Source organism: Cucumis melo, chromosome 5 (assembly GCF_025177605.1).
Source record: "Cucumis melo cultivar AY chromosome 5, USDA_Cmelo_AY_1.0, whole genome shotgun sequence".
Taxonomy (NCBI): domain Eukaryota; kingdom Viridiplantae; phylum Streptophyta; class Magnoliopsida; order Cucurbitales; family Cucurbitaceae; genus Cucumis; species Cucumis melo.
This window is the reverse complement of record NC_066861.1, coordinates 21,091,059-21,106,080: the sequence shown is the minus strand read 5'-3', so window position 1 is coordinate 21,106,080 and position 15,022 is coordinate 21,091,059. Positions and strand designations below refer to the sequence as shown.

At 32.8% G+C, this 15,022-nt stretch overlaps 2 protein-coding genes across 2 annotated transcripts; both read right to left on the bottom strand.

The window, feature by feature from the left end:
- Window positions 1-7,162: 7,162 nt before the first annotated feature.
- On the bottom strand, window positions 7,163-9,013 carry LOC103492222 (cytochrome P450 CYP73A100-like). The gene is made up of 2 exons (XM_008452511.3): window positions 8,139-9,013; window positions 7,163-8,042 (listed from the first exon to the last, which is right to left on the bottom strand). The coding sequence occupies exons 1-2, from the start codon at window positions 8,981-8,983 to the stop codon at window positions 7,307-7,309; spliced, it is 1,581 nt and encodes a 526-aa protein (XP_008450733.2). The 5' UTR covers window positions 8,984-9,013; the 3' UTR covers window positions 7,163-7,306.
- Window positions 9,014-12,011: 2,998 nt separating this feature from the next.
- LOC103492214 (cytochrome P450 CYP73A100-like) lies at window positions 12,012-14,194 on the bottom strand. The gene is made up of 2 exons (XM_008452498.3): window positions 12,961-14,194; window positions 12,012-12,864 (listed from the first exon to the last, which is right to left on the bottom strand). Exons 1-2 carry the CDS (start codon window positions 13,818-13,820, stop codon window positions 12,129-12,131), a joined length of 1,596 nt encoding a protein of 531 aa, XP_008450720.2. The 5' UTR covers window positions 13,821-14,194; the 3' UTR covers window positions 12,012-12,128.
- Between the last annotated feature and the right edge of the window lie 828 nt (window positions 14,195-15,022).

Here is a 15,022-nt window from a genome sequence, read left to right as displayed (position 1 = left end):
ATTTCTTCAATGGCCACCCCTAGCTCCCAATCTGACCTTACCAAAACCTCCAATCACATTCCTTAATCCTCATCAAACCCATCTCTTCCGATCTCTACACTCTTTTTGTTATCCAACATCTACAACCTCGTTCCCATCCGACTAGATTCTACAAATTACGTTCTCTTGAAATATTAAGTTTCCTCCATCCTCAAAGCCCATTCTCTCTTTGGCCATATTGATGACACTCTTCCTTGTCCTCCAAAACATTTACCATCTTCAACTCCTGGAACCAACTCTGAAATTAATCCCGAGTATCTTCAACGACTATCTCGCGACCAAGCTCTCATTACCTTAATAAATGCCACTCTATCATCCTCTGCCCTTGCCCACGTTGTTGGTTCAGTCTCCTGTAAGGCATTGTGGCTTTCTCTAGAGAAACGTTACTCGTCCAATACCCGATTCAATATTCTTGATTTAAGGTCAGCTCTCTATACCATTAAAAAAGACCCCCTTCGAAAGCATTGATCAATACACCTCCGCATTAAAGCCCTTGTCGATAAGCTTGTTGTCGCCTATGTCTCTCTTGAAGATGAAGAAATCCTTGTTCACACTCTCAATGGCCTTCTCGCTGCCTTTAACGCATTTCGTACCTCTATTTGAACTCGTAGCGACAACATCTGCCTTGAAGAACTTCACACCATTCTCATTTCGAAAGAAATAACCATGGCCAAAACTTCAGCTATTGAAGCCATTTCAACAGCCATGGCGGCGTTTCACCCACCTCAGCATCATAGCAGCCGCGGATGAGGACGCCATCTTCACTCCACTGGTAACCTTAATTTTAATTCTTCCCCAAATTCTTCTAATCGTGGGACAAATTTTGCTTCAGGATCGCATGGTTTAGGAAGCAATAATAATTTCGGTACACGACCCAATCACTTTCGGCCCAATTACAATAACCATGACCCATTCGCCCACCATCCCACTTCAACCCAGTTCATCCCAATCGGTGTGGTATTATTGGGTCTTCTCCTTCACATAGGCGCAACTTTGGGCCTGAAACAAATTCTGGATCTAATGGCCACATCTTTTGTCAAATATGTCAAAAACAATGACATGGGGCTCTCGATTGCTATAATCGCATGAATTTCTCATATCAAGGCCGACACCCACCCTCCCAATTAGCGGCAATGACGGTAAACTCTATGAATTCTCAAATCTTTGGTGAAAATACTAACAATTTTTGGTTATTTGACAGTGGATGCAACGTTCACATGACAAATGAGTTGAAAAATCTCAACCTATCCAATAATTATAATGGTGAAGAAACTGTAACAGTGGGAAATGGTCAACCAACCTTTAAATATTGAAAATATCGGCAGTGGTGAACTCTCAACTCCCTCTCATACCTTTAATCTTTCCAAAATACTCCACGCTCCTCAACTTGCTACAAATCTATTATCTTTTCATAAATTATGTCTTGACAATAATTGTATTTTTATTTTTTATACTGACTAGTTCCTCATTCAGGATGTCAGGATAAAGTCTCTGGCTGAACTCTCTATACCGGTGAAAGCATCAATGGTTTCTATCCTATTTCTAGTACTTCTACTCTATCCACATCTACCATGCATTCCAAATCTTTTAATTTTCATGCAAAACAGGAGGATTCATCATTATGGTATTTTTCGTTTTGGTCATCCTGCTCCTAAAATTCTTAGTTCTATTTTATCTCGCATTGGTCTGTCTATGTCTTTCTTCTATTTCTATTTACAGTTGCATAAGTTGTTTAAAAGCAAAAATGACAAAATTACCTTTTCCTATGTTTACCACTTGAACTTGTTCACAGTGATGTATGAGGACCTTCTCCAATAATATCTTCTAATGGAAATCGATATTATGTTAGCTTTATTGACAACTTTAGCAAATTTACTTGGCTTTTTCCTATTGCTTACAAATCTGATGTTCCATCTATTGTTCAAAAATTTGTTCCTCTCATTAAAAATCAAATATCTCAAACATTTAAAAATTTTCGATCAGATGGTGGTGGTGAATTTTGCAACACCACTTTACAATCCTTTTTTGACTCCAAAGGTATTTTTCACCAAAAAGCATGTCCTTACACTCCTGAACAAAACAGTATAGCCGAACGTAAACATCGTCACATAGTTGAAACTGCAATGTCTCTAATTTTCCATTCCTCTGTTCCTCTTAAATTTTGGCCTTACGCCTTCTCCACTGTGGTCTTTCTTATTAATCGAATGTCCTCTTCCTCACTTAAAATGTTATCACCATTTGAAATGCTTTTTTGTTATACTCTTGATTTGCATCATTTAAAAGTTTTTGGATGTGCATGTTACCCCCTTCTCAAGTTTTACACCCAACACTAACTTGAACCAAAAACCACCCAACATGTATTTTTAGGCTATCCTCATAACTTCAAAGGCTATATTTGTTACAATCCATTAACCAAACAAACTATAGTTTCACGACATGTTATCTTTCATTAAACAATCTTTCCCTATGCAAATTCCACCACCTCTTCTCCATCTCAATCCCTATCCATCTCTGATCCAAGCATACTACTTACCTTACTAAACATTCCACAACATACACCCTTAAATTCTGTTCCCATTCCCAATATCCAATCCCCACCTATTCACCCTCCCACTGTTTGACATTACTTGCTCATCTTTTATGGATACCAATGCCACTTGTCAGTCTTTGCATGTTTCATCGACAGTCGATATAGAAAATGAGATAAATGCTACTGTAACTAACTTACCTGATCCACCTCCTCCTTGAAATACTCATGTTATGCAAACTCGAGAAAAATCAGGTATTTTTAAGCCAAAGGCCTTTCACATTACAACTGCTCTCCCAACTCCCACATCATACACAGAAGTATCCAGAATGGCGAACTGCAATGCATGAGGAATTCAATGCTCTTCAAGCACAAGGTACCTGGTTCCTAGTACCCGGACTTCCATCTATGAATGTTGTTGGTTGTAAATGGGTTTTTTGAATAAAATATAATTCTGATGGCACTATTGCTCGTTACAAGGCGCAACTGGTTGCTAAAGGTTATCATCAGGTACAAGGTTTTGATTTTGATGAAACATTTAGTCCTGTTGTTAAGAAACCTACCATAGGCATCATTCTTGCTCTTACTGCTCAATACAATTGGTCCTTAACCCAGTTAAATGTCAAAAATGTCTTTCTTCATAGTATTCTTCAGGAAACAGTGTACATGTCTCAACCTAGTGGCTTCCAAGACAAAACATGTCTCAATCATGTGTGTCTCCTACACAAGAGTCTTTATGGTCTCAAACAGGCCCATCGCGCTTGGTTTGAATGCTTTACGTCTTATTTATTCACTTTGGGTTTTATTGCGTCTACCACTGATCCCTCATTATTCATTCGATCAGTCGGATCTTCTCTCACTTACTTATTTTTGTATGTAGATGACATCATTGTCACTGGACCTGTCTATTCATACATTTCTCTTCTTAAAAATCAATTGGCCCTAGAATTCAAAATATCCGACCTTAGTCCTTTAAAGTACTTTCTTGGTCTCGAAATCTAGTCCTCCATTGATGGCATATTTGTTAACCAAGCTAAATATCTCAATGATCTTCTCCACACATCAGGAATGACCTCTGCCAAATCTTGTATCACACCAATGTCTACTTCTCTTGATCTTTATACAATTGCACCACCATTTAATGATCCATCACTCTATTGTAGACTAGTTGGTTCTTTACAATATCTTACCTTCACTCGTCCTGATATTATATTCTCCGTAAATCGTGTCAGTCAGTTTATGCATAAACCCACTGCCATTCACTTTTCAGTCGTCAAACGCATCCTCAAATATCTTCGTGGTACTCCAACCCTTGGAATAAAATTTCGAAAAGGTTCGTTCTCTCCACAAACCTTTTGTGATTCTGATTGGACAGGTGATACATCTAATCGGTGTTCTATCGCCGGCTTCATCGCCTTCCTCGATTCTAATCCAATATCTTGGTCTTCTAAAAAGCAATCTACAGTCTCTCATTCCTCCACAGAAGCAGAATATCGTTCCCTTGCCACTACTACATCCGATCTTACTGGATCTGACAGCTTCTATGTGATCTCCATGTTCCCCTTAAGACATCACCAACATTATGGTGTGATAATGTTTTCGCTATATCTCTGACTCATAATCCAGTTTTTCATGCTCGCACCAAACACATTGAAATTGATTATCACTTTGTTCGGAAAAAAGTTCTTCGAAAAGACATCTCCATCCGTTACATCTCTTCCAACAATGAACTTGCTGATATTCTCACCTTCGAGACAAACTACTGACTCAACCTGAGTCATTCGTTTGAGGGAGGATATTAGGAGATATTTCAAGATCCACAATCCTCTCCCATTATTTAGACATTTATTGTAAATTGATTTGATATTTCAAAATCCACAATCCTCTCCTATTATTTAGGCATTTATTGTAAATTGATTCTATTGTAATTTTACCATATTCACTCATTTGTAATTTGTATAAATAGGTACCTTTATCATCAATGAAAAGTAAGGCAATACAAAATACATTCGAAATCTTTCAAAGGGATCTTGTCATCTCACTGGCTCGAGAGAGACTTTGTTTATGGTTAGACCATAGACCAACTATTCTTTAGAAAAATAATTAATGGACGAAACTTAAGGAAAAGATACAATTGAAAACGAGCTTTTTAACCTAGCTATAATATGAACAATTTGTGAATGATGAACTTGCTTACTTTGATTATATCCATGGACACCACTTGTCCTACGGTGCATAAGAGTTCAACTTTTGGTCTATAATGGTTTGCTCTTTAGTTAATGAATTAAAGTTAATTTAATTAAAAAGTTTAATTGATTAATCTTAGATCATTGGAGCTTATAAATTGTACATTCATAAGGTTCCTTTGTTAGCTTACCGCAAACCAACTATAGAATCAATCGATGAAAGAGAAATCTAAATATTCAAATTTTGAAAGAAAATATTAATTCATTGTATTGGAGACAATTGAATATATGATCGATTATCAAGTTTATTTGGATGAGATTCAAATAGAAACTTTATAATATGAATGATTAATTTATTTGAGTAAAGATTTAGATAAATTATTTGGATGAGATCTATATAATTTATTTATTTAATTTAAATAATATCTGAATTAGATAATTAGAGAGATGGTTATTTAATTAATTTGGACTCATAGAATTAATTATTTAAATGGGATAAGATTCAAATTAAAAGATTCTGCAAGGAAACAATTAAAGAATTAATTTAAAAATCTTTGCAAAGGGTTACCCTAATAAGATTAGAAGTAATCCAATAAAGTACCTTATTTGTAGTACTAAGAGTATATAAGATTATAATCACCACTTTTTTGCTATAAAGTTCTCCATTACCTACGATAAATATTATTTCAAAACTCTCATTTTACTACATTATTTACTCTTTATTATAGTTTTACTATCTTAAATTCATAATTTTTTATTCTTTGCTACCTTGGTTACTAATTTCTTCTCAAACTAAATTAGTTTACATTGCAAACACATATTATAATAACTCAAACTAAAATAATATACATTGAAATACAAACTATTATAACTCAACTATAATAACCTAGGACTATAAAAACTTACTTCTTACCCCCAAATGTCCTTTAAGATTACTCTAATTTTCTCAAGAAAAGTGTCAAAAAAATTATTCTTCTGAAAGTCATAGCAAAGAAGACTTTGTGGAATTGAAGAATTAAAAAAGGAGACAGCAAGATTCTAGAAGAGATTTCATTGGGGTCACGTGTTAGCAACGGTATGGTTCTTAAACCTTTTCTTTGTTATTTTATTTTTTAAAACTATTTCTTGAAACCAAAGAAACCAATCATAACTTTAGTCAAGATTCAAATACCTTCGTGATAAAAGTATACCTTACTTTTATGATAGATTAATACACAATAATAAAAGAATATCACTAACTGTCAATGATAAGAGTATATTACTTTTTACACTAATTAGCAGTGTTAGAAGGTTGTTACTAATTATTAATGGTAGAATTATTTAAAGAAGTAAATGAATTTAAAGTGATAAAAAAAATACAATTTTTGTGTTTTTTTATCATAGATAGAGAATGATAGAAGACTACTCCAATTGATAAATGGCTACCATTTTCTATTATTTGTAGACAATAATAGAAGACTACTATTATGAATCGGAGACTAATTTAAAGAAGTTGACAAAAAAATACATTTTTTTCTGCATATTCTATAGCCGATAGACGTTGATAAAAGATTGTACTTATACTATTAGTGATAAAAACTAATCATATTCTAATGTCGTCAATAAACGTTGATCGACATAAGTACACTAAATAACCTTTATACATATTCTAATGCTTATAGATGTTGATGAACATTGATTGATTAGTGATTTTCAACGATAATGTGGAAACTTGAGGAGAGGAAGGTCCTCTACGCTATGAAAAGTCAGAAGTGAAAAAGTTGGAAGACCTTCAGGTTTCAAGCATCTTGTCGATTTCTTCTCTCTTAAACCAATCCCCCAATGCCTTTATGAAAATCAAGTGATCTAAGACATCGTAGCTTGATTTTCTTAATTTTGTGAAAATCTCAATTGCCTAGGTAGAGCATCCTCGATCGTCCCACATGTACGCCAATAATTGATGTCAAATTTTAGATTTGGATGGAGAAATATCCACCTAACTAACTTTCATGTGGCAACAACCGAAAATTTTTACTTTGAGAAAAATGAGACCCGTAAAACAAAGAAAATTGATTGTAATGCCAAAGTTAGAGATCAAAATGGTAGAATAAAAGAGTCAAAAATTTAAGTTACTTCGTATCAAGCTTCAATGATGTATTTATAGAGGATTTTGATCTCGGGTTAATCTAATCTTATTAGGAGATTAGGATATGAGATTTTTCTAATGCTAACAAGATAGATCTTATTTTATTTTAACTTGAATTTTGGTATTATTTTGTTTGACCAAAATTGACATATAACAATTGAGTTGTTTCTTTTATTAGGAGTTCAATAATGTGAAGTGACGTATTTAAACATTTAATTTTTTTTTAGTTAAAAATACATGTGATATACTAGTTGGGTCAAGAGTGTAAGATGGAAAAAAGATGAATGAATGAAGGATGAATTATATATTTAGGTAAGAATAAATTTGTATTGGATTTGATTTTCATTAGAATACAAGATAGGAAAAAAAATAATGCAATTATATTCAAGAAGATTATAAAAATATTATGTAAAGTATGTTGAAGAAAAATTAAGTACTAATGGGGTTAAAAACAACGGTTGAATGGTTGGCGATATGCAGACTGAATTGTCCTCCTTTTTCTGTGACATCAATCTTATTCATCCCACTAGGAGGCTTCATTTCAAACTTTGAAACCAACTTGGCAACAATGAGTCCTAAGATTGGCATTGCCAAAACAATTCCAGGACAACTTCTCCTTCCAACTCCAAAGGGTAAGAATCGATAATCCACTTTTCCTGCAGCAACAGCTTCAGTTCCATTTTCTTCTTCGAAGAACCTCTCTGGCCTAAACTCCTCTGGAGTTTTCCACCACTCGGGGTTATTAGCTAGCCACCATGCATTCACCACCACCTTGGATTCCTTTGGAATGGTGTATCCTCCAAGTTTCGCCTCTTCCAAGTTCATATGTGGCACTAACAACGGTATTGGAGTGTGCAACCTAAGTGTTTCTTTCACTGTTGCTTGTAAGTATGGCAATTCATGAAGGTTTGATTCAGTCACTTCCTTTCCTTTTAGGACATTAGCAATCTCCTCTCGGATCTTGTGTTGGATTTCGGGATGATTCACTAGCTCGGCTATTGCCCATTCCATTGACCATAGTGTTGTTTCTATCGCAGCCACGTTGATGTTCTCTACGATGTAAATCACATTCTCTTCACTTATCTCACCTTTCAATTGAGCGTCTATGATATGATCCATGGCACAAGTTATCTTGTGTTTATCTCCATTAGTAGCCATTATCTTTCTGTTAAAATTTGATTAAATCAGTCATATCAGTTACATACTCTTGAATTTGAAGTGAAAACAAAAAATAGAGAAAATATAATAATTTTTTAATTACCTTCTTTTCTCAACATAGTTTTTGTTGAAAAAGTCCAACCGCCTACTTTGCAAATCTCTACACTTGTTCAAGTAACCTCTCAAAAATGGTCTGAGAAGAGGAATAAAATCTCCATAGTTGTACTCAAAGCTTTGTGCCAACCGACTCCTTTCTGAGTTGAATCGAGTAGCTTCGATGAACAAAGGATCATCCTGAGACTCAAACTTTGTATCAAACATCATTCTATACATGATATTGTACAACATCAACTGCAAACGCTTTCTGATCACTATCCCTTCTGATTGAAACTTCTTATTACTCTTAAGGTCACGAACCACAAAATCCATCTCATCCTCCCACATGCCACTATAATTATGCACCACTTTATTTGTAAAAAACGGTAACGTCATGATTCTACGCATCTTACGCCAATGGTCTCCATAAACCGTAAACACCATATCCTGACCATTCCCAGTGAAGATATCAAACACAACGTTACGAGGACGAGAGCCAAACTCGACACCCTGAGCATGGAGAACTTGGCTAGCAAGCTCGGCATCAGACACAACTACAAGGTTCTTGGAGCCAAGCTTCAAGAGGAATATGGAGCCAAATCTCTTGCAAAAGGAAGCAAGTAAACGATGGTTGAGATCGTTACCAACTTGGAGCCAATTGCCAAAAATGGGAATCGAGAGTGGGCCAGGAGGAAGCTTGGAGGAGATGGCCATGGAAGAGATGATATAAGTGAGGAGAGGTACAAGGAAAATAGTTATTCCAAAAGCAAGTGGAGATATGGGAAATATGAATTTAGTAACAACAGAAACAAGAAGCAGTGAAAATAGAGAAAATAAGGCATTGGAAGCCATTGTCTTAGAGAGAAAGATCCAAAGACAGGCGAATGAGAGAATGAAAGATGGGGAAATGGTTTATATAGCTATTGATTTTGTGGGTAAGAGGCAAATCTGTGTGCTCTTTGGTATATATTATAAATGAAAAACAGAAGTGGTTTTTGGTGAGAAATATTTTAATGAAAAGGTCAAAATTTGGGGTTAGTAATGGGTTGGTGAAGAAGCTGCCTTTGGCAACTACAAGCAATAAATAATGTGTCAATTTTGACCATATTCAACTTTGGCCCTTGACTCAAAGCGCAGCTTTGTTTGCATATTTTATATCTCAATGAAAGAGAGTTTGCTTTTCTTTTATAATGATTGGTTTAGTTGTATGGCTGCTTTTACGATACCTTGTCTTTTGGCATCTTTCCTTAAGCTATTATACAATAATGGGGGAAAAACACATGTTTAGTTCCTTTACTCCTATGAGAAAGAACAATAATTTAGTTCATAACTATTTCATCCTTCTGAATTTTTCTCACAATTTAGACTATAACTATTGTTAAGATTGCATATTAAAAAGCAAATGGGTGTTACACATGAAATAAACTCTAAATATATCTTAAACACTCAATTTTTATGGAAATTTTTAATGTTTGGATTAAATTATTACAAACATAATTATAAAAGGTTAAAAAATGAAATTATAGAAACTAAATTTGTTTACAAAGTAACATTTGGAGCTAAAACGACTGTTTTCATGATTGTATAGGAACAAAGTGCTTTTTATCCAAAAAAAAAAAAAAAGGTATTATGGTGAGATCATATTTTATAGTATTTTTAGTTGAACTAAACACACTTTTGGTAGGTTCAATTGAAGATATATTTAATTCAAAATTTTAACTTTTAGATTAATAATACATATTTTACACTATTTAGAATGTTTCATTTATTTTAACTAAGCTTCTTTTGTTTTGTTAAAATTAAAAAAGAAAAAAAATTAAAGTTAGGTTTTAGATAGTGTGGTACTATAATTGTGACTCAAGTACATCATACAAATACTTAAGTACTATTAAGGGTGGTGGGGTGATTCAAACATTAATGTATAAACACTTTTTTTTAGGGAAAAGTATCAAGTCACACCCTAAACCTTCGTGATTGTATAATCAATTAAGTCTTTCAACTGATAATTGTGTTAATTTAAACCTTTAAAAGTATCCTAACTTATACCCTTCCATCACAAATTTCTTTAGATAAACATTGAGTCTTCTCAAGTGAACTAATCTAGACTCTATTAGGATTTTTCTCATTGTCTATGTATCAATTTTAATAGTCTATTTTATTAACTTGATATTTTAAAAAGTATACATTCACATCTAAGAATTGATGCATGAATGGTTTTCAGAGGCAATCTTAATAATAGACTTATTTTGATTAACTTATGAAAATTATGAGTTTAATTGACTCAAATTATAAATTTATATATTCAATACATAACAAAAGGTGAAAAGCACTCCATGGACATTTTTAAAGTCTTGAAGTTTATATTTAAGGTAATTATTTTAAATGAGAAAAATGGTTATAAATATTTTTAAAAAATAACAAAATGTCATATCAATGTATCAGTGTTTATCAATGATAAGTTATAGTAGTCTATAAGGTATTTATTAATGTCTAGCTATCATTGATAGACAATGATATTTTGTTATATATTCGTAAATATTTTGGTACATTTTGCTACCATAAGAAAAAGAACCTTTATATTTAAACATTTATTTATTTATCATTATTATTGTTGTGAAAAATGTGTTTTAAAATTTAATGTATTCTTTAAGACAGAGACTTTTTAGGAATGTTTCCATAAAATGTAATTTTAATTAGGGGGAAAAATTAGGTCAATAGTTTTCTTTTAAGTACGACCGTACAACAACCCATTATTGAAAATAAGAGCATTTGACCACAAATGTGTCATTTGTATTATACAATAACACACATTCTAATTTTACCAAATAATCAAATTCAAAAAAAAAAAAAAAAAAAGAAAAGAAAAGAAAGAAAAGAAAAGTAGAGAAAGATGGTATGTAGCCCTTAAAAACCACAATGACAAATACGGATAATCATTAAAAAAAATAATAATAACAAACTTCACAAAATATTTGTATACATTGAAATATTAGATTTTATCGATTATAGATATTAATAGACATTGATATTCTTCTATTAGTTATGTCGACAGGCAATAATAGAAGTCTATTAATATCTATAAAATCCAAAATTTTTAGTCATATATTGTAAATATTTTAGTTTATTTTAATCGATAAATATATTAAAACTAGTACAAAAATATTTATAAAATATATTAAAATTTTATGTCCTATATGATAGACTTTTATTAACGTCCTTTCCTTCAGTGACTCGTTCACTCATAACGCTATGGTCTCTTCCTCAAATTCCTCCCCTATATCTATCACTAATAAAAGTCCATTAATGATATATTTGAAAGTTTGATCTATTTCGGAATATTTTAGTTCATTTTGTTATATTTAAAATTCTTTTCAATTGATTTTATGTAGTTTTAATACAATATTAGGTTTTATTTAACAGATTTATTAATGTTGAATGTTTTTTGTTTTCCAGATATTTTCAAAATGTTAAATTATTTAATTTAAGATTTAAATCATATATTTTGGTTTCTAAACTTTGTATCTTGTTTTATTTCGGTCCCTAAACTTTTAAAATCATCTGTTTTAGTTTTTGAACTTTTAAAAGTATATTTTGATCACTACCATAGGACTTTGTTAATTCTTGGATGGAAAGATGTGGTGAATTCTATACGGCGATGACTAGAGTATCAAATAAATTGATCATTCTTTAAAAACTAAGGTTTTAATATTTAATTAGAGGCCATTTGAAAAATTGATTTTTATAGGAGAATTCAAAAAGTCGTTTTGCCTTCAAGATTTTGATCATTGTCATTTTGAAGCATTGACATTCTACTTATATGAGTTGTACTTATTATTATTTTTATTATTTTTGTTATCCTACATTACCATCTATATTTTGGTAAGAATAAATTTGTATTGAATCTCATTTTCATTACAATACAAGATAGGAAAAAAAAATAATGCAGTTCAATTCAAGAAGATTATAAAAATAATATTTGAAGTATGTTGAAGAAAAATTAAGTATTAATGGGGTTAAAAACAACAGTTGAATGGTTGGCGATATGCAGACTGAATTGTCCTCCTTTTTCTGTGACATCAATCTTATCCATCCCACCGGGAGGCTTCATTTCAAACTTTGAAACCAACTTGGCAACAATGAGTCCTAAGATTGGCATTGCCAAAACAATTCCAGGACAACTTCTCCTTCCAACTCCAAAGGGTAAGAATCGATAATCCACTTTTCCTGCAGCAACAGCTTCAGTTCCATTTTCTTCTTCGAAGAACCTCTCTGGCCTAAACTCCTCTGGAGTTTTCCACCACTCGGGGTTATTAGCTAGCCACCATGCATTCACCACCACCTTGGATTCCTTTGGAATGGTGTATCCTCCAAGTTTCGCCTCTTCCAAGTTCATATGTGGCACTAACAACGGTATTGGAGTGTGCAACCTAAGTGTTTCTTTCACTGTTGCTTGTAAGTATGGCAATTCATGAAGGTTTGATTCAGTCACTTCCTTTCCTTTTAGGACATTAGCAATCTCCTCTCGGATCTTGTGTTGGATTTCGGGATGATTCACTAGCTCGGCTATTGCCCATTCCATTGACCATAGTGTTGTTTCTATCGCAGCCACGTTGATGTTCTCTACGATGTAAATCACATTCTCTTCACTTATCTCACCTTTCAATTGAGCATCTATGATATGATCCATGGCACAAGTTATCTTGTGTTTATCTCCATTAGCAGCCATTATCTTTCTGTTAAAATTCGATTAAACCAATCATATCAGCTACATACTCTTGAATTTGAAGTGAAAACAAAAGGTACAGAAAATATAATAACTTTTTGATTACCTTCTTTTTTCAACATAGTTTTTGTTGAAAAAGTCCAACCGTCTGCTTTGCAAATCCCTACACTTGTTCAAGTAGCCTCTCAAAAAGGGTCTGAGAAGAGGAATAAAATCTCCATAGTTGTACTCGAAGCTTTGTGCCAATCGACTCCTTTCTGAGTTGAATCGAGTTGCTTCGATGAACAAAGGATCATCTTGAGACTCAAACTTTGCATCAAACATCATTCTATACATGATATTGTACAACATTAACTGCAAACGCTTTCGGATCACTATCCCTTCTGATTGAAACTTCTTGTTACTCTTAAGGTCACGAACCACAAAGTCCATCTCATCCTCCCACATGCCACTATAATTATGCACCACTTTATTTGTAAAAAACGGTAACGTCATGATTCTACGCATCTTACGCCAATGGTCTCCATAAACCGTAAACACCATATCCTGACCATTCCCAGTGAAGATATCAAACACAACATTACGAGGACGAGAGCCAAACTCGACACCCTGAGCATGGAGAACTTGGCTAGCAAGCTCAGCATCAGACACAACTACAAGGTTCTTGGAGCCAAGCTTCAAGAGGAATATGGAGCCAAATCTCTTGCACAAGGAAGCAAGTAAACGATGGTTGAGATCGTTACCAACTTGGAGCCAATTGCCAAAAATGGGAATGGAGAGAGGGCCAGGAGGAAGCTTAGAGGGGAAGGCCATGGAAGAGATAATATAAGTGAGGAGAGGTACAAGGAAGATAGTTACTCCAAAAGCAAGTGGAGACATTGGAAATATGAACTTAGTAACAATAGAAGCAAGAAGCATTGAAAATAGAGAAAAGGTAGAACTAGATTTTGTAGCAGAGAAAGCCATTTTTTAGAAATAGAGAGGCTTGATTGATGAATGTAGTTTGATAAGAGACTTTATATAGAAGAAATACTTTTGAGGTTGGTGGGAGATTTTAGTTTAAAGAGAAAAATATAATGTATTTGTGTTAGGTAAAAGCACTTACAAAGAGAACAAAAAGTATATTTCTTTGTCAACTTTGATCATCTCCAACATGGTTTTGATATTATAATATTCAAGTGAATGAGAGAGAAGCACTTTCCTTGACCCTTGTGTGTGAGAGAGGTCAAAGTGTTCAAATGCATTGCTTTTCTCAAAGCAAAAAAAAGAAAAAAAAGGTTTGGTCAAAAATCAACTCCTCAAAATATTTGTAGAGTTTGGCTCCAATTTTATAAATGTGGTGACATATATTTTTTTATACCAATATAACATTTTTATATATAAAAACCTTATTGTATACTTAGAACGTATATTAATTTTACTAATCTCGTTTTCAATAAAAAAAAAAAAAAAAAAAAAAAGTCTGATCTATTTTATTATAAAACAAAACAAATAATTAAAAAATATTATCTTAATTAAGATCAAGTGGCATGAAAAACTATGGACGAATTTACCTAATTACATTTAGGAGCTCAAACTCCCCTAGGTATTACATTTATATATATAATTCATGATCTATATCAGACAGAAATTGAAATTTTAAATTTCATTAGATACATGCAATTATATATCTAATAGATCAACTATTTCTTTATTAAAAAAAAATAAAATCTTGTACATGAAAGAACACATAAGAGACAGAAATTAAAAAAAAAATAGAAATTTATTAGATATTTTTAGAATTTAAGGAATAAGTTAGAGATAAAATTGAAAATTAATGTGATTTAGAAATTTTTATTGAAATTTGAATATTTATATGAAACATTAAACTAAGTCCATGAGCATTGATATTTATTGAAGATGTACAAAACTTAAAAGTTGGATTTAAAAAATATATTGGGAGATATTTATATAATTAAATTACTGTAGCGACAGGGACGTTTAGTTTAAAATTTGAATGGGTGGTTGAGCCGACGTATCGAAAAAACTGTGGGCAGCCTAAAACTGTTGATCAAGATGTCTTTATGGGCTGGATCCACATCAACATCCGGCCCAAACCATGACCCAATATTCGACTTAAATAGTTTGTCGAGTCAAGTTCGACATGAGATCGTTGGACAATTGTTCTC